General features: G+C 43.8%; 1 protein-coding gene across 7 annotated transcripts in view; it reads left to right on the forward strand.

Moving 5' to 3' along the window:
* SAMD4A (sterile alpha motif domain containing 4A) overlaps positions 1 to 23,682 on the forward strand; it is a 224,610-nt gene that overhangs the window by 120,169 nt on the left and 80,759 nt on the right. For all 7 annotated transcript variants that reach the window (XM_054449791.2, XM_054449792.2, XM_054449794.2 and 4 more), the window contains one exon: positions 13,324 to 13,842. In XM_054449791.2, the coding sequence (XP_054305766.1) occupies positions 13,324 to 13,842 (519 nt within the window). The remainder of the gene's footprint in view (positions 1 to 13,323; positions 13,843 to 23,682) is intronic.

Raw genomic sequence — 23,682 nt, forward strand, 5'->3', positions numbered from 1 at the left:
TCCAAATGCTATCAGTGGGAGGCCATGATTTTCTTGGGTTCTCAAACGTGAACCTGGATCAGAATCATCTGGGGGCTGGTTAAACACAGTTTTTGATTCAGTAGATCTATAGAGAGGGTCCCAGAAGTTGTAATTCTTTTTTTTTTTTTTTTGAGACGGAGTTTTGTTCTTGTTGTCCAGGCTAGAGTCCAATGGCACGATCTTGGCCCACTGCAACCTCCTTCTCCTGAGTTCAAGCAATTCTTCTGCCTCAACCTCCCGAGTAGCTGGGATTAAAGGCACCCGCCACCATGCCTGGCTAAGTTTTGTATTTTTAGTAGAGACAGGGTTTCACCATGTTGGCCAGGCTGGTCTCAAACTCCTGACTTACAGGTGATCCACCCACCTCGGCCTCCCAAAGTGCTGGGATTACAGGCGTGAGCCACCGCGCCCAGCCCAGAGGTTGTATTTCTAACAATTTTCCAGGCATGCCCCTCCTCCACACTTTGTGAACCAGTGCCTTAGGGCTTTTGGGTCTCCTCCTGTCCCCATCCTGTAGGAGAGAGCCCCATGGAGCGTGATCCTGGTCCCTTAGATTGATGGTGAGCAGCTAACAACTACATAGTACTCACTATGGGCCAGATGATGGTCCCATGCTTTACAAAGATTAAGTAACTCAAACATCACCAATCTTAGTAGGTAGCCCATTTTCCAGATAGAGGAACAGAAGCACAGAGTGGTTAAGTGAATTGCCCAAGTTCACACAGCTCATTCAATGGAAGCTCAGACAACATGGCTAGCATCTGTGCGCTCATTCCCCATGCCATATTATCATTCTGTTTTCCCCAAGTCACTTAGAGCACCTGATACTCCTACAGTTCTTGGGAGTGAATACCTCAGAAAGGAGCCGCCAAGACAACTGAACCCATCTTAGGCACTAACAACCAGCATCTTGGGCTCCGAGTGTCTGGGTGACTTGGCTACCCTACCTGTGTCTGTGACTGAGTAGAGGCAAGAGGAGGGAGCTCTTAGCAGAAATACATTGGACATGTGACCTGGTGAAGGCCAAGGGAGGGGTGTTGATGTGAAGACGCTGGAGACATCATCTGTGAAGAGAGGCCGGCCCTCCCCTTCTGCTGGAGCCTCAGTGTCCCCTCACCATTCTGTCCTGGTCCAGAGATTTCTGCTGTTGATACTTATCAGAGACACAAAGCTGAGGAGGAACAGATGTGCCGTGTCATCAGCCATAACAGAAAAAGTACATGTATCTTTTTTTGACCAGGTTGGTCTAGCAAGGCTGTGTGATCAGCACTAACCTGGGTGAGGGAGTAGGAGACACAGAAATGGATGGGCTGTCCCCACCCTCAAGGGAGGGGTGAAGAGGGGGGTGTGTCATACAGATGTGCAAGTCACTGAGCTCAATTGTGGTAGAGAAAAGGCAATGAGGGCCCAAGTGGGCAAATGGCATTTGGGGAGAGAGGTGGATTCTTAAACTACATCACAGATGATGATAGGAGCAGGAAGGGGAGGGTTCAGATGTGTCCAAGACATATCTACAGCAGAGAGTATTTAATGATAAATACTAGTGATGTCTTTTGAGATTCAAACAGCCAGAGGTTAAGTCTCCACTGGTATAGTGATAATAGACTAAGCTCTTTTTTTTTTTTTTTCTGCCAAATAATGTGTTGAGTGCTGGCTGGAGGGCCTAGGAGTACTTCAGAAGATGGATTCTACTCCTTACAGTGTTGCCTGTTGGTTCTAGAAATGGAGCCCTTCTCCTAGTATTTCTCTACCCCATTAGTCTGATTCTCCCCAAGTTATTTGTGTTACAGACATTTCTATGGGTACAAAACTTTCCCTATGGCTATTTCTGATACCACAAATGTCATTGAAAAGGACAGATCCTAGCACTAGGCCATATACATTGGTAGGAACCAAAGATAGATATCTGATGGATTAATAAATACAATCACCTCCAAAGATGATGGTATGAAGCTAGATTCAAACAACACAGTAGGCCAGTGCTGTCACTCCCAGCTCAGAACCAGTGTGGCTAGAAGTTAGCTTTGTCTTTCTCCTCACTGGGCCATGTGTCTCAGACCCTGGGGTAGAGTTGAGAGAGGGCAGACAATGGTTAGTTTCCAAACTCCCTGGACATAGGGGGCCCCTTGCTGCCTCCTGCTTTCCTCCATAGAGTTTAGAAGGTTTGTTTCCAGGAAGGAGCTCCTTCCTGCCAGGTTTGTCCTCTCTCCAGCTTCTCAGCAGTGCAAGGTGCTTACAACACAGCCCACAGGCCTGCCTGCACCGGGCTGTGTGGGTCTGTAGACAAAGTCCTTAATTCTGCCTCTGCATCTGCTCTTCTCCGTCCTACTGGGCCTTTCTGCTCCCCCTTACCTTTCCCTGCCTGAGCCCTCTCACTGTTTTTGTGCCTGCCTTTGTTGTAGAATTCTAGATGGCGGCATGCTTGCAACTTGGGAAGGATGAGACCCTTGTCTGGAGACATTATCCCTATGAGCTCTGAGGTTTTGTCTCTTTCTGTAGCATCCCCACCAATGTGGCCAAAGCCAAGGGCCCTCATCTGATCAGTCCTCCTGATTCTGGTCCAGCCACTGAGCCCTGGATCTACTCAATTTCATGGCAGGATGCCCAGAAGGAGGGAAATGGCCTCAGCCATTCTCATTCCTATTTAGAGAACTGCATTCTTCACCATCATCCTTCCTACCTTTTCTTCTTACGCACTGCCCAAGGACTTCAGCAATGAAAAAGTAGCTTCCCTTCTCAAAAAAAAAAAAAAAAAAAAAAAAAAACTGAAAAATCTTATTCTGATTGCATCAGTAGACCTACTAACCTGAAAACGAGTTTGGTGCACAAGTAACAGGTAAAAATCAACTGCCTTTTACTGCTTACTGTTGCGGAAATTCCCAGCATTGGCTGGCAGCTGGAGGGGAAGCAGGAAGGGAGGTGTGCCTCTAGCTCCCTCTACAGGGCTATGCCCCAGGAGGAAAGGAGAGCCAGGCTGAATATGTTCCAGGGTCACCCAACTCTGTCCTTGTACAGTTAGCCAGGCCTTTCTTTCCAAAAAGTGTATCAGTTAATTTGTGACTATGGACTCGAATATCCTGCCTCCACAAAATGTTTCATTCTCTCCCCCATTGGATGACTTGTACGTGTAAGTATTTCATATTTCATACCTAAATGAGTGATACATACATTTTACTATCAACATTGCTAACATGCATATTTTGGGAATATCTACATGCTGTTCCTTGGTGACAATATTTACATGGTTACACACCACACCACAGGGCTCTTACATTCACACTTACACTTTGGATCCCATCTCTTGAGTTGGGAAATTTTGTCTATAAGTTGTTGAGCAACTTCCTCGTTATTTTAGAAACCGTGGGACCCAGTGACTTCACAGTTCACAGTCATATGAAGATATAGAATGGCTCCCTGGTGTCAGGGGTGGGATGTGTGCACTCCAGCCCTTCCCAGACTTCCTGAGGTGTATAAACCTGTTGTGTGGCATGGCTGTTGTTCCATTTGCTCCACTGAATTAAGCATGAACTATTCTTTTGTGATTCAATCTGTTTATACTCCTCCCAAGATACTCCTCTGTTGACTGTCTAGACATTGCCAAGGATGCTGGCCTTGGAGTTCTTTGTAAAATATTATTGCAGTTAGGCTACGTGGACAATGCTGTGCTCCTTTTGGGACCCTCATGTCTAGAGCCTCTTGTGCAACAAGGCCTAAATCTAAGTGTGGAAGCAGAAAGCACACTTTTCTCCTTTGCAAGGTCAGCATGAGGATTGCTAATTCATTATTTTATGATACTATTGGAGTGTCACTCTGTGGTGTGTGGGGTTTTGGCAGTGGTGGTCTGGAGTGTGAGGGTGGTGCTGAAGATTAGAGAGTGGGAAAGCTTCCTGTGTTTAGAACACTTCCAGCCTCTCCTCTGAGGGGTTTTTGGTGTAAAAAACTAGTCAAGTGTGGTTTACAAGAATGTGTCTTGTGTTTGTCGAGTGAGGTAACATTTTTTTCATCTCTAATTTATATAACTCTTAGGAGACCCATTCCTATGAGGCCTTATTAAAACAATCACTTAGTGCCCCCCCACCAAAAAAAATCAGACATATAACAGTCTTAACCCTATTGACGTTGTTTTTCTTTCCTTCTTCAACAGATGTTTGCAAGAGTTGTATTAAATATATTTCGTTCTGCTGTCTCAGCCTCTCAAATCCTTTTCATGAAGATTACTTTAATTGATGTCAGTTACAATCACAAAAAGCACCCATTTTGCTTTTGTTTTCTAGCAAAAAACAATGGGGAAACTTTCCATCTTAAACAGAATATTGAAAAGGGGGAGGTAGTAAAGATTTTGAAAATTGAGCTAATCATTTTATTTTCTTCTTTTCCATGTTCCTGTTTTTATTTGATGTTAAAGCTAAAAATAATAAGAATACAACAAAGTTGAATGAGAAAGGGGGGACTGAACAGTTAGTGTGTGACAGTTGGTACCTACTATTGTTTATAGGTTGTCTATTCTATCTTAAGCCTTCCATTTAAAGGAAACTTCTAGGAAATACCTAACATTTTGAAGAAATCCAAAAGACTATTAAAACACTATCAAACAAAAGGTCATAATCAGCTGGGCGCAGTGGCTCATGCCTGTAATCCTAGTACTTTGGGAGGCTGAGGCAGGAGGATCATTTGAAACTAACCTGGGCAAGAAAGCAAGACTCCATCTCTCCAGAAAATACAAAAATTAGCCAGATGTGGTAGTAGATGCCTGTAGTCCGAGCTACTTAGGATGCTGAGGTGGGAGGATGGCTTGAGGCTAAGAGTTTGAGGTTGCAGTGAGCCGTGATTGTGCCACTGCTCTCTAGCCTGGGCAACAGAGCAAGACCCTGTCTCAAAAAAAAAAAACTGTAATTCATAAGGAACTATTAATGCATGAAAAAATGGAGACACCCTCATTACCCTCATGGAGCTTGCATTCTAATGGAGAGGGGCCAGAAATAAGCATACTGTACAGCAGGTCACATGGTGGTAAGTGCTATGGAAAAAACAAAGCATGACCTGGGAATAAGGGAGTGTAAGGTGAGAGAGTGGGGTGGGCAGTTTAAAATAGTATGGACAGATAAGGTCTCATTAGGAAGGTGACATTTGAGCAAAGACAGAGCTGAGAGAGGCTAAACATGGGTGTGGGGGAAAAGTGTTCCAGGCAGAGGAAGCTGCAAGTGTGAAGGTTCTGAGGCAGGCACACGGCTGATATGTTGAAGGAACATCACAGCAGCCAGGATGGACTGAAACAGGAGAGGGTCAGTAGTAAGGGTGGAGGCTAGATCATAGAGGGACTAACAGGCCATCATAAGGACTTTGGCTTTTACTCTGAGATGGGAAGCCATTGACATGTTTGATCAGGGGAGTGACATGACTTACCTTCTAGTTTTAAAAGATCCTTCTTTTAGAAATGATCGTTATGGTTGATAATAGACTACTGGAGAGGGTGGGGATATGCAGAAACATGGTGAGAGGTAGTCACATTCCAGATGTATTTTGAAGATTCAGCCCATAGGATTTATGGAGAGGTTAGATGCAGGATATGAGAGAAGGGAGTCAAGGATACTCCAAGGTTTTGACCTGAGCGATTGAAAAGATGGAAAGCCATCTGCTGAGATAGGAAAGAAGAGCAAAGAAGCAGATGTGGTGAGAGTGAGAGCAAGAGTTGGGTCGTGGACATGTTGACTTTGAGATCATCTGAGTGAGCATGGAGAGGGTGCAGTTGGAATGTGAATCTGGGGCTCAGGGGAGAAACCTGGGATGGAAATACAAACGTGGAGTTGTCTGCATACTCATGGGCCAGAGGTCAGAACCGAGGCAGGTGGCTGGGGGAGCTGGCCTGGTTTTTGTGCCCTCTGGGAATGGCCAGCCTGAGACCTCCTGACTGGTCATGGCTGAAGGAAGTCAGAAACCTGAAGGTGAATCCTAACCCTAACTTGAGTCCTTGGCTGAGATCTCAGGACTAGTTTCCAGTTGGCCTGGGTCCTCAAGGAGTAAAGGAGCAGTCCTGGAGCACCCAGCTGTGCCGGTACCTGGGGAAAAAGTAACTACAGATGGAAAGTCTCCATGGAAGAGATGACCAGATCTCTACTCTGGAGAGGTAAAGGGCTCATTGGAAGTATCTGCTAGGGCAAGAGGTACTGGTTCTTGCCTTTTGAGGATGGTCAGATGACTTTGAATGACCAGCACCTGATGACCTTCCTGCTGTCAGAAAAGACTGGAATGGTCATAATGGTCTATAGAGTCCACTACATAGATCCCTGCCTTTTCTAGTAAATCCAAGGGACAGTAGCATTTTGAAATGATTTTTGCCAAGTAACCAAAAGCTCTCTGTATTCGTTAACTATTGCTGTGTAACAAACTACCTTAAAACTTAATAACTTAACATAACAACAAGTTATCTCTCAGTTTTCTGAGGGTCAGCAATTTAGAACAGCCTGGCTGGGAAGCTCTGGCTCAAGGTCTCCAACAAAGCTGTAGTCAAGAAATAAACTAGACCTGGAGGAGCCACTTCCAAGCTCACTCACGTGGCTGGCAAGTTGATTCTGGCTGTTGGCAGGAGGCCTGAACTCCTCCCCATACAGGTCTCTCCCTGGGATGCCTGAGCATCTTCATAATTGGTGTGACTGGCTTCCCCCAGAACAAGTGAACCAAGACAGCAAGGTAGAAGCTGCAATGCGTTTTATGACCTCAGGTCAGAACGCCTCCACTGCACACTCTTGGTCACATAGACCAGCTCTCATTCAGTGTGGGAGAAAAGCACATAGGTGAATACCAGTAGTCTAGGATCAATGGAGGCCACCCTGGAAGCCCGCAATCACCTTCCTTGAAAATAGGGGGAGGGTTAGGGCTGGGCACGGTGGCTCATGCCTGTAATCCCAGCACTTTGGGAGGCCGAGGCAGGCGGATCATGAGGTCAGGAGTTCAAGACCAGCCTGGCCAACATGGTGAAACCCCATCTCTACTAAAAATACAAAAATTAGCCGGGTGTGGTGGCGCATGTCTGTAATCCCAGCTACTTGGGAGGCTGAGGCAGGAGAATCGCTTGAACCCAGAAGGTGAAGGTTGCAGTGAGCCAAGACCGTGCCACTGCACTCCAGCCTGGTGGCAGAGCGAGACTCCATCTCAAAAAAAAAAAAAAAAGAAAAAAGAGGGGGAGAGTTTATATCTTTTCAATCCTTTGTACCTTTTCAAAGCACCACTTGCAGCTGTAAGGGCTCATAACTCCAGACTGGTTTCCCCATCACAACTGGTCTAATCCATACCACTAGCAGGGCTCCCACCAAATTATGGGGATTCTTCTCTGGTCAACTCTAGCTCAAGAGGGTACCTTGGGAGACAAATTCAAGTGCAGGTGCCAACACAAGAATCCCACCATTTGCCATGTTGGTATTTTTGCCCTGATTTTTCAGGTGCCCTGGGCTCAGCTCACATCTCTACCAAATAAATACATGGTGTGTGTGGTTATCCACTTTTCAGTTGTGCAGAGTTGCACTATATTTAGAAGCCTTTAGTACATGATGTGTCTAGGGTTGACTTTGTAACATTCTTCCAAGGAGCCTTTGACCATGTAAAACCCATCAATATTCCTGCCTTTTAGCACATTTATTTCACCAGTACTTCTTCTGTGTGTGCATTTAATTCCTAGCCATTTCTTGCATGAGCAAATTGCCTAAATGCGCTTGTGAGAAACCCTTTTATGGCAAACGTTATTAAACTGAAAACAAGGGTATAATAAAATAGCAATTTAAGGGTAATTTACTAACAACTAGAGCCCTTAAGCATTGACATACCATTGTGTAGTAATAATACCAGACTTGGTATTTAAACATACTCTATGTCACTCCAAAAATCATTGGGACAGTTTCCTAATCCTCACGGTCTTTAATTGTAGCTCTTCTAATTTTTTTTTACTACTCCTATGTCACCGGTTTACAAATTCTAAATCATTAACTTTTATCCACGTTAAACATCCATGTAATAGAACTGTTACATCTCTGCTCCTTATACAGAGAAATAACAAAGAAAATATTCAGAAAACATAGCAGAGGTGAGCTGACATCATCAAACCTTGAAGTTCTTGCACTTAAGTTTTCCACTGTGCCCTGAATCAGGTGATATTGGGGTGAGTAATGGTAGAGCCTGGATCTCAGAAGTGATCAATTAATTGAAAATTCTGAGGATTCCTGCATCTTCCCCAGGGAGGAGAATTTGTTAAATACAAATCTCAGCAAAGATTCTTTGCTCTCTGGAAGGTAGTGTGGATGCCACAAAGGCCAGTGGGCAGTTGGACAGGACCTAGCCAGTGTGAACAAGTCCCTGCATGTAGGGTCTGGCTTCTGTTTGAAGGTAGAGATGTTCACGCTTGTCAGCACCCTGGGGATACTCTCCTGAAAGACTGACTCATGCTAACTAGAAAGCGGGGAGGTAGACACTGCAATGCTGGCTGGTTAATTTGCCACGAGGAGCCATCATCAGAGAGACCAGACGTACTCAAAGTCCATATAATCAGCACACATTGTCCTTGTCGGCAGGCCTCCACAGGAAGCCAAATCATAATCAGAAATTATGTATTAAGTTGCCCTGAAAAATCATTATCACAGATTTTGGAAATACCTCAAGTCTCTATGATCAGTTCATTCTCTCCCTGAGGGTAGCTGGGGAGCTAAATCATGGTCCAAAGGTTGTTTTGTGAGTGGATAATCAGGACGAGGGCGCTGAGGAAGGGAAATGTTTAGTGGCAACAGGAACTTCATGGGTCCATGCCAGAATGAGGATGGCTTTGCCAGAAAGACTGATGTATTCAAAACCAAGTGGCTAAAACTTCCTTTTACCTAGAGGGACAGTTGGATAGTGTATTAATTAACTTAGCAGCTTAAAACAATAAACATGTTACACAGTTTCTGTGGGTCAGAAATATGAGAGATTCTGGCTTAGGATTCCTCAAAATGGTATGTGGGCTGCAGTTGTCCAAAGGCTTACCTGGGCTAGGAGATCTGCTTCCAAGATGGTTCCCTCATATGGCTGGCAACTTGGTGCTAGGTATTGGCACGAGGCCTCGGTTCCTCACTACAAGGACCTCCCCATTGGGTTGCTTGCATGATGTCACAACATGGCAGCTGGCTTTCCCCAGAGTGAGTACTCGGAGGCAGCAAGGGGAGGCCATGGATGCCTTTTATAACCTAATCCATAAAGTCACATGCCGCCATTTCCCCTACATTCTATTTACTGAAAGTGACTCACTGAATCCAACCTGCACTCAGAAGGAAGGGAATTAGGCTGTACCTTTCAAAGACGTGTGTCAAATAAATAGTTAACATATTTTAAATCACAATAGGTATAACTTACATTGTCTCTGTAACTCCTTTTTATTATACTTCTGCTGCTCACCAACTCTGATGATCCATGTACTCTATTAATACATTTATATAATGTTTATAACTATTACATATTTGTATGCATTTATATGTAATTCTATATCATGTAACTACAGAACATCTAATTATGTTATAAATATCAATATATTTGGCTTATGGCCATGCTGTTGTAGCAGGACAGCCATTATGTATCTAATATCGAATTTGCCTACCTCCATTCTGCCACTTCACTAGCAGGGGGCCGGGGGCAAGTAACTTGGCCCATCTGTGCCCCTGTGCCTTCATCTGTAAAAGAAGGCTAGTAATAGGACCTACCTCATAAGCTTCTTGGGAGGATTAAGTGAGTAATTAAATGCACAGGGCTTAGAAGAGTGCCTGGCACTTCGAAAACATTCAATACTGTTGGCTCTCAGCAGTGGCAGCTGGAGTGGTAGCAGAAATAGTTTGATCCAGTAGGTGTAGTTAGCCCTCAGAGAGCAATCTGATTTCTATGTTCCCAGTGGTAGTAAACAAAAGCAATACTTGTCTTCCTGGTCCTACCATCCAAGCCCTGTCCTGAGGATAAAGGGACCGGGGCCAGCGGCCTCTCGTTTTCCTTCCTCTTTGCTATGCTTGTTCCTCCTCTGAATCCCAGGTTAATCCACAGCAGAGAGCAGTTACATGGAGATAACATGTTTCGTTTGTACTATGACTCCTATTTATATTTTGTTTTTGTTGCTGATTTTTTTTTTTAGGTTGACTTTTTGTGGAAGGGTAGAATATCCAAACAGGGAAATGACCTAGCAGAAAGCTAGGGAGTTCCTCAGCTTCATGAATTTTTTATTAGAAGTCATTCCTAATTTTTATCTTTAAATGCACATTTTCAAGGATGTATGCTAGCCACCTCTGATGACAGTAGGCTTACAACATAACCCCTTTTGCTTCTTGGCCCCTTTTGCTTCTTTTCAGTGCCTCTTGGGCTTAATGAATAGATTTTATCTTCATGCTAAGCACATTCATCATTTAAAACATGCCTGGTATTTGCTGAAGATGAATTGAGGAGAAAGTTAGAATTGGAATTTTCTTCGCCTCTCAGCGCTACTTTAAAAGGGAGGCTATACCTAGTGGAATGTGTGAGAGTTGTCTTGTGTCAGGTGGCAATTAGCTAAATATAGAGTCAGGGAGCTGGGAGGGACTTGCTGAGGTCATCTGTGCCCTCCTGCCAGCCTTCCCCATCTGAATGTCTCCAGCCCTGTGCTCACCAGCTCAGTAGTCACCAGCCACATAAGGCTTCTAAGCTCTTCAGCTGTGGCTGGTCCAAGTTGAGATGTACTGTCCATGATCAAATACATTGACATTTTAAGACTTTTAAAAGATTTTTAAGACTTAATTCAAAAAAAGGAAAAATGGCTCATTAATAATTTTATGAAATTAATGATTGATAATGAAGTGATAATTTGATTATTTAAATAAAATATATCATTAAAATGTACATTACCTGTTTACTTTGTCTCTTCTTTAATATGTCTACTAGAAAGTTTAGACTACCATATGTGGCTTATGTTTTATTACTGTTGGACAGTGCTCCTCAAGATCGTCTCACTCTGTTATTCAGACCCCCAGGGCAGAGATTCTAAAGCCTTCCTTGGTAATTCTGCGTCTTTCATTATTCTGGCAATTCTGTTCTTCTCCATGTCCTATCTTAATCTCTCCTGCTTCGATTTGGAGACTTCTACTTCAAATAGTTGACTCTTTGGCATCTCCTTATGAAATCCCCACTTGAAGTGAGTCAAGCATCTCTTCATATTGTTGTAAGCACAGTAAACCCATTTTCTTTTCACCTTTTGACTTTCTACCTCCTTGATCATTTTTAATGACTTCTCTTGGGTCGTCTCTGGTTTCTCTATATTGTTTTTTAAAACTTGGTATCCCAAACCACCCGCATTGCTCTAACATGAGTCCAACTATGCAGAGACAAGCTGAAGGAATTACCTCCATCATCAAGTACTTGACCGGCCCTTTTGCTACTTTACGTTATTTAATCCCACAGCACGTGGAGAGGCAGATGCTATTTGTACCACTCTTGATAAGGTGTTTGGGGCTCAGAGAAGTTAAGTAACTTACCAAGGTTCTACCACAAATTATATGGCATGTCTGGGATTTGTGCCCAGCTTTGCCTGACTCCAAAGCTCATGCTCTTTCATTATATACCATGCCTCTTTTTTTGCTGGTATTTTTCTTGAAATATTCTTTCCCGTAGTCTTGAGAGGCATTGCAGTACAGGCTGATGTATTTGTAGCTTATGGTCAACAGTGATAACTGGGCTTGTTTTGTTATGTTTGCACCTAGCTAGAATTGCTAAGCCCTTCTGCTAAATTCCAGAAACCCCTTCCAACCCTCTAGATATGGCATAAAAACCAGCAGGACTGTCCAGCCCTAGCCCTTGTAGGGTCATCAGTGGGCCAGTGTTGAGATCTCCAGGTGTCAGGAATGACTTCTCTGAAAATGAGCTTGCTTTCCTCTGGCCCAGAGCCTGTGAATAACTGTCAATCCCAAGACAGGCTATTTCTCAAAGGCTAATCAAGGCAAAGTGCATTGTTGATGTTTTGAGTGAGAGGGGACAGAAAGGATCCTTCTGAGTGTGTTAAAAACAGGTCTTCCCAGAGCATGAAACTTGAGGACATTATGCTCAGTGAAGTAAGGCAGTCACAAAAGGACAAACACCGTATGATTCTACTTCTCTGTGGTACCTAGAGTAGTTAGAGTTTCAGTTTGAGAAGATGAAAGTGTTCTAGAGATGGATGGTAGTGATAGTTGAACACCACTGTGAAATGGTGAATTTTTTTTTTTTTTTTTTTTTTTTGAGACCAGGTCTCCTCTGTCACCCAAGCCCCAGGGTACAGTGGTGCAATCACAGCTCACTGCAGCCTCGACCTCCGAAGCTCAAGCAGTCCTCCCACCTCAGTGTCTGGAGTAGCTGGATCTACAGGCACATACCATCGCACGTGGCTATTTCTTTTGTAATTATTTGTAGAGATGAGGTCTCATTATGTTGCCTAAGTTGGTCTCTAACTTCTGGGCTCAAGCCATCCTCCTGGCTCAGCCTCCCAAAGTGCTGGGATTACAGGCGTAAGCCACCACCCCCAGCCTGTGAATGTTCCTAATGCCACTGAACATCCACTTAAATATGATTAAAATGGTCAATGTTATGCGTATTTTACCACAATAAAAACAAGCTGATCTCTACATAAAGCAAAACAGCGATTAGAGGTGTCTCAGGAGCCAAGTCTTGGGTCCATTGCATATTCTAGCTTTGAGCCCATAGTCGTTCTGAGTTAGCTTCTCATGAGAAAGGTGCAGTCTTACTGCACAGAAATGAAGGGAGCTCTTTTTTTCCCTGACAAATTTCTCCATCTAGGAAATTTTTCCAATTTCACACAAATGCCTTTGCCAGGATTTAAATCACTTTCAACAGATGTCTGGGGGAGATGTCTGGGGGAGGTGAAGCAGCCTCACCCCCAGGACTCTGGAATGGGACCTTTGTTCATACTTGCTTTTCTGTGGAGAGCTTCTTAGTCTTAGCCCCCTGTCTATCAGGGGGTAGGCTAGACCTTTCTCAGAAAGAAAACAGAGCTGTACGTTGTATTTGATTGTACCAAAGTAGTTGTAGCTTTTTTGGAAACACGAATGAGAATTTGATTGAGTACTCAATATCTAAGAATGTTTGATCTGTGTTTCATTGGAGCCTCTGGCCCTTGAAAACCTGGGGTCAGTTAACCAATCTGATGCACAGGCTCTTTTGAGAAAATATAGCCAGGCTATGTAGATTGGGACCCTAATCCATAAAAATTCTCTTTAGAGTATCTGTTTAGAGTCATTGTGGGTGTATTTGCTTATTTGCCCTGTATATTTCCCTTTTCAGGAATCATTAACCAATGGCAACAGGAATCCAAGGATAAAGTGATTTCCCTCCTGTTAACTCATCTGCCTTTGCTGAAGCCAGGAAACCTCGACGCAAAAGTAGAATATATGAAACTGCTGCCCAAAATCCTGGCTCACTCTATTGAACACAACCAGCACATTGAGGAGAGCAGGCAGCTGCTGTCCTATGCTTTGATACATCCAGCCACTTCATTAGAAGACCGTAGTGCTTTAGCCATGTGGCTGAATCACTTGGAGGACCGCACATCAACCAGCTTTGGTGGCCAGAACCGAGGCCGCTCAGACTCTGTGGATTATGGACAGACACACTACTATCACCAAAGACAGAACTCCGATGACAAGCTCAATGGATGGCAGAACTCTCGGGATTCTGGGATTTGCATCAATGCCTCCAACTGGCAGGACAAAAGCATGGGGTGTGAGAATGGCCATGTGCCCCTCTACTCCTCCTCATCTGTCCCCACCACAATCAATACGATTGGAACCAGCACAAGTACAAGTAAGTTCCCCGGAAGCCCTTTAACGTAGTCTGGTTTGGCGATTTGCTGTGTATGTGGCATGTCCTGCTGACAGTGTCTGCTCCATGCACCCTGTGACCCTGGGAGAGAAGGACTGATTGGAATTGGCTGTGGGAAAGGTCCTTTGGACCCCATATTTGTTGCCTTTTGACTCTGCAAAGATGAAAATACTGGGAAGGTAAAAGTGACTGGTAGTCCAAATTTGGGTTATAAACAGACCAAAAATAAATAGAGAATAAATGAAAGGAGGAAACTTCCCGTTTCCACAAACAGAAATGCATTTCACCCATGTCTTTCACCCTGGGGTTTTGGATTTGCCGAGACACTGAGTTACTGTGTGATTCTCTAAACCTAATTCTAACCCATGGTTAACCAGGCAGCCTCATGGGCTTTGTGCTTTTTCTTTATTATTTTTTTTTTCCTCTTTCTTTCTTTCTGGTTTTTTTTTGTTTGTTTGTTTGTTTGTTTTTCTTAAATTTCCCCCTGGAATGTTTCCTCCCTTTGCATTTTCTGGTTTTAATCCCCAATTGTTGGGGCACTTTTTTCCTGACCAGTGGGAGCAGGTTTGCTAACTGAGAATACTGCTGTGTGCTGTGGCCTGGTGAGAATGCCGTGGACTTCCTCTCACTCAGTCCAACACCTTAGGAGAGGCGGGTCAGGAACTGCTTTGTGGGTGGGGAGAGCGGAGGACAGCCCTCTGCTCTTTTGACCACTAAAGCAAAGTATTGCACCCTCGGCTGGGCACTGGGGCTGGGAGTCCTCTCTGTGTCTCCCCACTGAGGCCGAGCAAAGTGACAAACACACCATTGGTGCCTATATAAAGTAGCAGTGTGGAAGTGCACCCTGTCTTCAAACAGTGTTCCTTAATGCTAGTTTGCACCTGTCTGTGAATGCAGTGGCAGTGCCAAGATAACTTTCTTCAAGGAATGCTTTTGCAATTAGACCTGATGTGCCTGTCTTCATGCAGCAACCCCCAGTTAAAAGATATGAGAGGATTAATAATTGGGGCCCTGGCACAGAGACTGAGGCCTGTGATCCCACCACTTTGGGAAGCCTAGGCGGGCAGATACTTGAGGTCAGGAATTCAAGACCAGCCTGGCCAACATGGTGAAACCCTATCTCTACCAAAAAATACAAAAATTAGCCGGACATGGTGGTGTATGCCTGTAATCCCAGCTACTCGGGAGGCTGAGGTTAAGGAATCACTTGAACCCAAGAGGCAGAGGTTGCAGTGAGATGAGATTGTACCACTGCACTTCAGCCTGGGCAACAGAGTGAGTCTCAGAAGAAAAAAAAAAAAGAAAACGAATTGGCAGTGATGCCTTCTTGGCATCTGTTCCTACTTGGATCTTTGGTTACCAGGCCTCTTTAAATGGTTTTCTCAAATAGGTAGGATTGTTGAGTTACAGCTACATGAACTGAAACAGTACCTCAGTGGAATAACCAAGTAAACACTGAAGATACTGCATTGATATTGCTACAACATGGGATTTTTTTAAATTCTTTTTTCTGCTTTTCCATTTAGATATGGTTAACTTGCACATTATGGGAATTAGGTGATTACTGCATCTTAATTTATTATATAAGAGGTTCTGATGACACTGTCTTTCTCAGACTATAATCCAGCAGGAACAGTTTACTCGTCTCTGTATGATAAGGAGTGATGACATGCAGGCAGATGACAGTCTCTTGGTCTAAGTTTCCTGCATCAGCAACAGAATCTAGTAATTGTTACAAAACTCTTTAATAGTTGGGAGAGATGCAAGCTCTAAGCTGCCTGCCGTCTTAAAATTTGGTCTTTTGTATTTTAAACGGTTGAGTTTTATGTCATTTGTCTGAAAATTAGTCTTGGCTCATTATATATTTCTATCTACTGATTTATACATTCAGGATCAGGTCTTGACATTTAGTACATTTAAGACGGTTATCAGGTTGTAGTCATCAAGCACTTATTTCTGGCTGTGGCCACCCAGCCAGCCCCATAGAGGGTAGAAAATTTGTAGATGACTGTCATGGCCTTACTGACCTCTGAACCCCTATGTAATACTTGAGTGAAAAGGACTTGGAGGCTTAACCAGATGACTAGCCGACATACCTCTGTAAGAAGGCAGGCATCGGAGCCCTCTTCCAGAGCATCAGAGAAGATCAAAGAGCTCAGATCTCCCTCCAGAAAGTTTCATTCAAACACTCATGACCATATCAACACTTATATGTCAATAATATCTCTTTAAGAAAATGTGAATGTCATTGCTGTACTCCTCTGTATTGCCTATGGTGGTTCAATTGTGTGAGTCAAAACTCCAAGCCTTTGGGTCACTTGTTCACTCATGCCTCTATCAATAAACCCTGAGCACCTGGGAGGCAGCCTGACAGAGGGAAGAACAAGGACTTTGGCATCAACGCCTCCTAGGTAGAAATCCCAGACATGCAATTTGCTAACTACAGCTTGGCCAAGTAATTTAACCTCTCCGATCAAGGTGCCCACTTGTAAAACTGGAACATTCACAATATCTACCTTTGAGGGCTGTAGTGAAGGTAAATAAGATTATGTAAATGCCCAGCCTGGTTAGAGCAGCAACAGTAAGCACTCCAGGGGTACCTGTTAAATGAATAAATGAAAGAAACTGGGAAAGACAGTGAGGAGCTAAGTGTTAACACTGATATGCAGAGTCTTTGCCCTCATTTTCAGTTCTGATGGGCGCCTGACATAAGCACCTTACCCTGAGCCCAGAGCCATGTGGAGTATTCTAAGGGGCCTTGAATATGCTGTGATTTTTGGCCATTCCACTGCAATAGAAATTGGGTTGGACTTAAGGCTTCTTCTACTGCACTGAAGAGCTACACTTCTTACCTCTTTCAAAGTGGAAAAACAATCTGCATAAGACAATATGATGTTAAAAACAAATCAGTTAGTACTACACATTTTCAAATTATCAGCCACATTAATGATGGTGAATGAAAGGTAACCAGAAGGCCACCTCCTTAGTTTTTGTTTTTAACCTTGGTTTATTCCATTGCTATTTTATTCCTCAGTCATTGTGCCTTCAACAGAACGCCTTAGCATTCATGGCTTCCTCCCTGTATGGATTCCCAATCATTCAACTACCCCGCAAATGCTTCCTGTCCATCTTCTGTGTGCCTAGCACTGCGTGTAAGTCCATGGGAAATACCAGGAAGCTGAAGACCCTGTTAACACTTCCAGGGAGCCTGTAATTGGAGAGATATGATATATGAATCAGTATCACAATTAAAAATCAAATATTCCTTTTTGCTGGACTTATCATCCATAGAAATTTCATATAACAATTCATGAGTTATGTAAAAGTGCAGTAAAATAATACTCTAAGAGCTGCCACAAGGCATATAGGATGAAGTGCCAGTTGATGTAGGCCTATCCTGTAAGTGCTGTGAGTGCACAGAATGGAGAGCTCCTTGTGAACTGGAGGGTCAAGAAAGCCTTTGGGCCAGGCGCAGTGGCTCACACCTGTAATCCCAACACTTTGGGAGGCCAACGTGGGAGGATTGCTTGAGGCCAGAAATTCAAGAACAGTCTGAACAACATAGCTAGACCCCATCTCTTAAAAAAAGAAAAAAAAAACCATATTAGTCTGATGAGGTGGCTGCAGTGAGCTGTGATCATGTCACTGCACTCCAGCCTGGATGACAGAGCAAGACTTGGTCTCAAAAAAGAAAAAGAAGACTGGGTATTGGTGGCTCACACCTGTAATCCCAGCACTTTGGGAGGCCGAGGTGGGCAGATCACTTGAGGTCAGGAGTTCAAGACCAGCCTGGCCAACATGGTGAAACCCTATCTCTACTAAACATACAAAAACTAGCTGGGCGTGGCGGCGCATGCCTGTAATCCCAGCTACGCAGAAGGCTGAGGCAGGAGAATTGCTTGAACCTGGGAGACAGAGGTTGTAGTGAGCCGAGATGGTGCCACTGTACTCCAGCCTGGGTGACAGAGCAAGACTCTGTCTCAAAAAAAAAAAAAAAAAAAAAAAAAAAAAAAAAAAAACAGGAAAGAAAAAGCAAGCTTTTGCAGGGGAAATGGAAAGTGAGCTAAGATGGAAAGAGGAAGGAGAGTCTGGAGGGGAGGGGGCCCCTGGGTAGGAATACGCACTGAGAGCAAAGGGACGGGGGTTACAGTGTACAGGCAAGATGGAGGACAGTGATGAGGAAGAACAGGCTCACGAAGGGAGAGGTAGTGAAGGCAGGTGGTAAAAGTAGGCTGAGGGAAGTGCCCCGAAGAGGCCAAGCATTGACACCCTAGGCATAGGAGTGACATGCTGTATGGGGAGATGGATTGTGAGCAAACCAGATGAGTGGCATCTGACAAGTGCAGAGTCAGCAAGTTTCAAAGTTTTGAAGTAATAAAAGTATCATTAGGATAGGAGCACGTATGGAGCAGAAGGAATGGATACTAGAAATGTTCCTAGGTGGAATTATTAGGATTAGGATTCAGTATTGATATGGACATACTTTTTTTTTTTTGAGACAGGATCTTGCTATATTGCCCAGGCTGGAGTACAGTAGTGTGATCATGGCTCACAGCAGCCTCAACCTCCTGGACTCAAGCAATCCTCCCACCTCAGCCTCTTGAGTATCTGGGACCACAGGCATGCACCACCACACCCAGATAATTTTTGTATTTTTTGTGGAGACAGGGTCTCCCTGTGTTGCCCAGGCTGGTCTCAAACTCCTGGGCTCAAATAACCCTCCTGCATAAGCCTCCCAAAGTGCTGGGATTATAGATATGAGCCACCACATCCAGCCTGACATACATTATTGATTTACTTATTTTTTCATTCACCTAGAAAATGTTTATTGAGTGCCTACTGTTGTGTCTTCCCTGCTGAAGGCACTTGAGATGCATCAGTGGATAAGACAAAGCTGCCTTGCCTCGGGGCACTGGCAGTCTAGTGTGTACAAATTGTAGTATATAAATACAGTATATGTGTGGTAGAAGATGATAGGTGATGTGGAAATAAGAACAAGGGTAGGATCAGGCCTATGTAGTGAGGTGACTAGACCATGAAACAGGGTGGTCAGGGTAGACCCCATTGAGAAAGTGGGGTGTGAGCAGAGAGTTGAAGGAGTGGGAGTTAGCCAAGTGGGCATCTGGAGCAAAGAGTATTCCAAGCAGAAAGAAAGCTGGAGCAAGGATCCCAAGACAAAACAGTGCCTGACTTGCTAGGGGAAAAACAGAAAGGCTGACTTGCTAGGGGAAAAAGCAAGAAGGCTGGTGTCTGAAAGGGGTTGAACGAGGTAGACAGTGGTTGGAGAGGCTGGAGACAGAATGGGCATTGTAGGTCATTGCAAGGACTTGGACTTTTGCTCTCAATAAACCAGAAAGCTATTGGAGGATTTCCAGCAGAAAAGTGACATGATCCAACTCACATTTTAAAAGGTTCTCTTTGGCTGCTGTCTTAAGAATAGATAGGGCAAGGACAGAAACAGGAAAACCAGTTAAGAGGCTGTTGCAGTAACCCAGGCAAGAGAAGATGGCTCAAACCAGGATGGCTACGGTAGAAGGGTGAGAAGCAGTCAGGCTCTAGATATATTTTGAAAATAGAGCCAACAGGATTTCCTGACAGAATAAATGAAGGGTGTGAAGGAGAGGATTGAAGGAGGACTCCAGTGCTTTTTGCCTAGGCAACTGGGTGTTGCTATCAGTTGAGACAGGGAAAGTCTTTATCAGGTAGAGTAGGATTTGGAGTGAGCTTGGGAGTTCAGTGTCATATATGATGAGTTTGGCATGTCTGTTGGAGATACTGAGTAGGCCGTGGGATATATGAGTGTGCAGTTTGGGAGAGAGAAGTGGTCTAAAATAGACATTTGGGAGTTAGCAGCACATGGGTGGTATTTAATGCTAGGACTAAATGAAATTACCAGAGACTGGCAGAGAGTAAAGTCAGAGACTGTAGATAAAGAAGGCCAAGGCCCCCAGGCCTGGGCACCTCAACCTGAAAGCTGGAGAAAAGCAGGGGAAGTAGTAAAAGAAACTAAGGAGAAACCCTTGAGGTTGGAGAAAACTCAAGTGTGTGTGCCTTACAAGGCACATGAAGAAAATGTTTCCAGGAGAGAAGAGTGATCAACTGAGTAAAATGTTACAGATAGGCTAATGAGATATGAAGACCAAGGATTGACCACTGGATTTATCAAAGAGGGATAACAGAGGTAAAACTGAGAGCACTTAGCACATGGTAGGTATTCAAGGAATGAAAAAAGTTAATGATTCCAAAGAGATTGGAAGTAAGAGGGAGACAAACTGGCCACATGCTAGATTTTGGATGTATGTTTATGTTGAGATGTTGGAGCACTGAGATGGAGAAAAGTGATGTTTAGAAGGCATTAAAAATAGGTGATAGAGGCCGGGTGCAGTGGCTCACTGTAATCCCAGCACTTTCGGAGGCCGAGGCAGGTGGATCGCATAAGCTCAGGAGTTCCAGACCAGCCTGGGCAACATGGTGAAACCACACCTCGATAAAAAAAATACAAAAATTAGTCAGGTGTGGTGGTGTGGGTCTATAGTCCCAGCTACTCAGGAAGCTGAGGAGGGGGGGATCACTTGAGCCTGGGAGGCGGAGGTTGCAGTGACCCGAGGTCACACCACTGCACTTCAGTCTGGGTGACAGAATAAGCCTCTGTCTCAAAAAAAAACAAAAAAAACAAACAAATAAAAACAGAAGAAAAGAGAAAAATAGGTGCTATAGTTACACAGAGTTTTGAAGGACAGGATTAGGATAAGGATGAGTAGGAGCCAAAACCTAAGTCCTAATCTAATGAGAATCTACCTATTTTCATTCATCGAGAGGCAAGAGTATCTTTTATTGGTTGCAGAGGTTAAATCAAGTGACATCTCAAGGACCTTTTCTACCATGAGATAAGGGAAGAGTGGGTTGGGATAGGTTGAAAAATCTGTTATGCAGCCTTTTGGATGGCATCAGAGCACTTCAAAAGAAAGAGAAGAATGTATTTTTTTTAGCACCTTGTTCTAGTAAGGCCACTCAAGGGTATGCTGACTAAGAGCAAGAATGTGCATGTTCTTCACCACGAGCCTGTAGGACCAGATAGGATGAAGGTATTGGCTGTGACAAACCTTACACAAGGCTTGGTCAACTTTGTTTCACCCATCAAGAGCAATTCCAAATATAGGCACATAGAACCCGGATTAGCATCTCTAGGTTTGTTTCCTGTCTAAGGCCTGCTACGGAAGAAAAGTAAACCATTCAGGCAAAGAATAAGTATTTCCTGGCTTTCTTAAGAGCCTACAGAATTCCCCTGTGTGGTGGTCAGTGCTACCTCAGTTGCCCCAGGCTGCCTTTTTGACCCTTGTCTGTTCTTCACTGGTGGACCCGGACCTGGAAGAAATCTCTGTGCTACAGCTACAAATGAAACTTGTTTTTATTCAAATAATTGCAACACTTGACTTTTCTTTGCATTATTGACATTTGGATTTGAAAGCATGCTGGCCTTTGTTAGCCCAACATGAGGTAAGAACTCAGAAACTTTGGATACCTAAATTATGCCAAAATGCTCCATTTAATCTGTCCACTTCTACAGATTCATGGCACAATGTGGAATCTTAGTATTTATTTTATTAATCTTGATTTTTTTCTGATGATAAAAATGATGTGTTTGGTACCATAGAAGATAAAAAGTAAATTAACAATGATAGCACACACCTACATAGTGTTTACTATATATTGGGTACTGTTTAAAACCCTTTACATAAATATTAACTCATTGAATCCTCATAACCTCATGATGGTGGGTATTATTGTTATCCCCATTTAGCAGCTAAGGGAACTGGAGCACAGAAAGGTTAGGTAATGTGACCAACATCACAGACCTACTAAGTAGTTCAGCTGGGATGTGAACCTAGGCAGTGAGGCCCCTGGAAATCGATGTTATTGCTTGCCTCTCCCTCCTAATCCTATCCTCAGAGTTTGAATGAGTAGCTAGTAGACTCTTGCTTTTCTCTGACCCTGGATTTGGCCCCATACAGACCCTCCAGCTTCCATGGTCGCCACAGCCCACAGGTATAAGACCCTGCCTGAATTGCCCCATCTCTGTGACTCTCTGAAGCAGGGAGCAGTCTTTGCACCAACCCACACACCTCGGTGTCGGCTCTTAGCATTTTGTGTTAGTTTTTAGTCGCCATGTTCACCTATCCTTCCCGACTGTGAGCTCCTTGGGGTTAGGGGTTGTATCTTCTTTATCCCTATTTCCCAGCACCTGGGATAATGTGTGGCTCAAAAAGTCACAGAAATTTTGGAAATGTCAAATTCCTGGCACAGATTCAGCTGCAGTGGCAGAGCACCTTGTTGGACGATGGCCGTCTCTTGCTAAGCCCAGATGTGGCCTCTGAATCCTCCTCAATATGCCCCTCTAGGCAACCACTATAATTCAATAAGAGATGGCATGTGAGCTGAAGCTTGTCTGCCCACCCTGCCATAAATGTTTGCTGAACAGTAGGGACTTAATAAATTCCTGAGCTCACTAGGCAGATGTTCATGAAAATAATGAATTTCCAAAATAAACAAGAAAATGTCCCTAGGAATTCACTAAATATTTGGTGATAATATTGATCATTTAGCCTTCTGTCATAATCATCTTAGTGACATTTACTGTTATTCTTGCTCCTTTTTGACTTATTTGACCAACTCAGTTTCAGTACTAACAGAGTTTTAAAAATATACCTTGATTATAGAGGTAGTTACATGAATTTATACATGTGATGAACTGCCATAGTTACAAATGTATACCCACAAAAATTAGTGATCATAAAAACAGCTGAGATCTGAATAAGGCCTGTAGTCTAGTTAGTTATATTGCATTAATGTCAAGCTTCTGATTTTGATAATGCACTATTGATACGTAAGATGTCACCTTGGGGGAAGCTGGGTGGTGGGTACGTGAGACGTCTCTGGGTAGTATTTCTGCAATTTCTTGTAAATCTATAATTACTTCAAAATTAAAAGTTAAAAAACAAAAATTACTTGGGATATTCAGTGCCTGGATTTTGGAGGAGGTCGGGGGAGGACATTGGTTTGGTCCTTGTTCTTGGTCTTCCTGAGGGGTAGAGGAAGTCCTTGCATTTATGGAAAGGATGGCTGCTAGGCCTCATAGAGCCAACATCTGAAACTAAACAACTTCTGCAAGCTAAGTGGAGGACGAGTGGGAGTGAATCTCAGGGAGAGTGGCTCCCTTAGGAGCCCCTGATCTGCAACTGGAAAAAAACCTCCATTTCTCTCAGCCCCTAATGCAGCAAGAGTCAGCGATTTCAAAGGTACTTGTTTTGCTCATGAAGTCCTTCCTCTTCCTTCTGCCCTTCACCTTTTTTCACAAGGCCACAAACCACTTCAAGTGCATTTCAGTCAGCCTGTGAGAACCATCAGAACACAGATATTCAAGAGAGGGAGAGACACCAGGCAGCTCAGCTCTAGACGGGTCTGGCAAGGAAAGAGACCTTTACAAATGGCCTCTTGGAACCTAAAAAGGAAGGGTGAAGCCTGGGGACCCTGATTCTGTCTTGCAGGCTGCAGGTCATCCCCACCCAAAGCCTTTGGAGCCACTGTTGTAGTCTGGAGTTCCTTTGAAATTTTCACGGAATTATTTTGCCTTTTACCAGCAGACTTTCTTTCTCGGTGGAAAATTTCTTCCTCCCAAAAATCTAGCCAACCTGGCATGTAACTGAAAAATTCCATTATTTCCTTAACCCCTCATTTGCTCTTCAAAGAGGTAACTAATGAAAGAGTTGGTTTGCTTTCTTTGAGAAGCATTTATAACAGCTGGCATGATATATTTTTAGCATT

Source organism: Pongo pygmaeus, chromosome 15 (genome assembly GCF_028885625.2).
Source record: "Pongo pygmaeus isolate AG05252 chromosome 15, NHGRI_mPonPyg2-v2.0_pri, whole genome shotgun sequence".
Classification (NCBI taxonomy): Eukaryota; Metazoa; Chordata; class Mammalia; order Primates; family Hominidae; genus Pongo; species Pongo pygmaeus.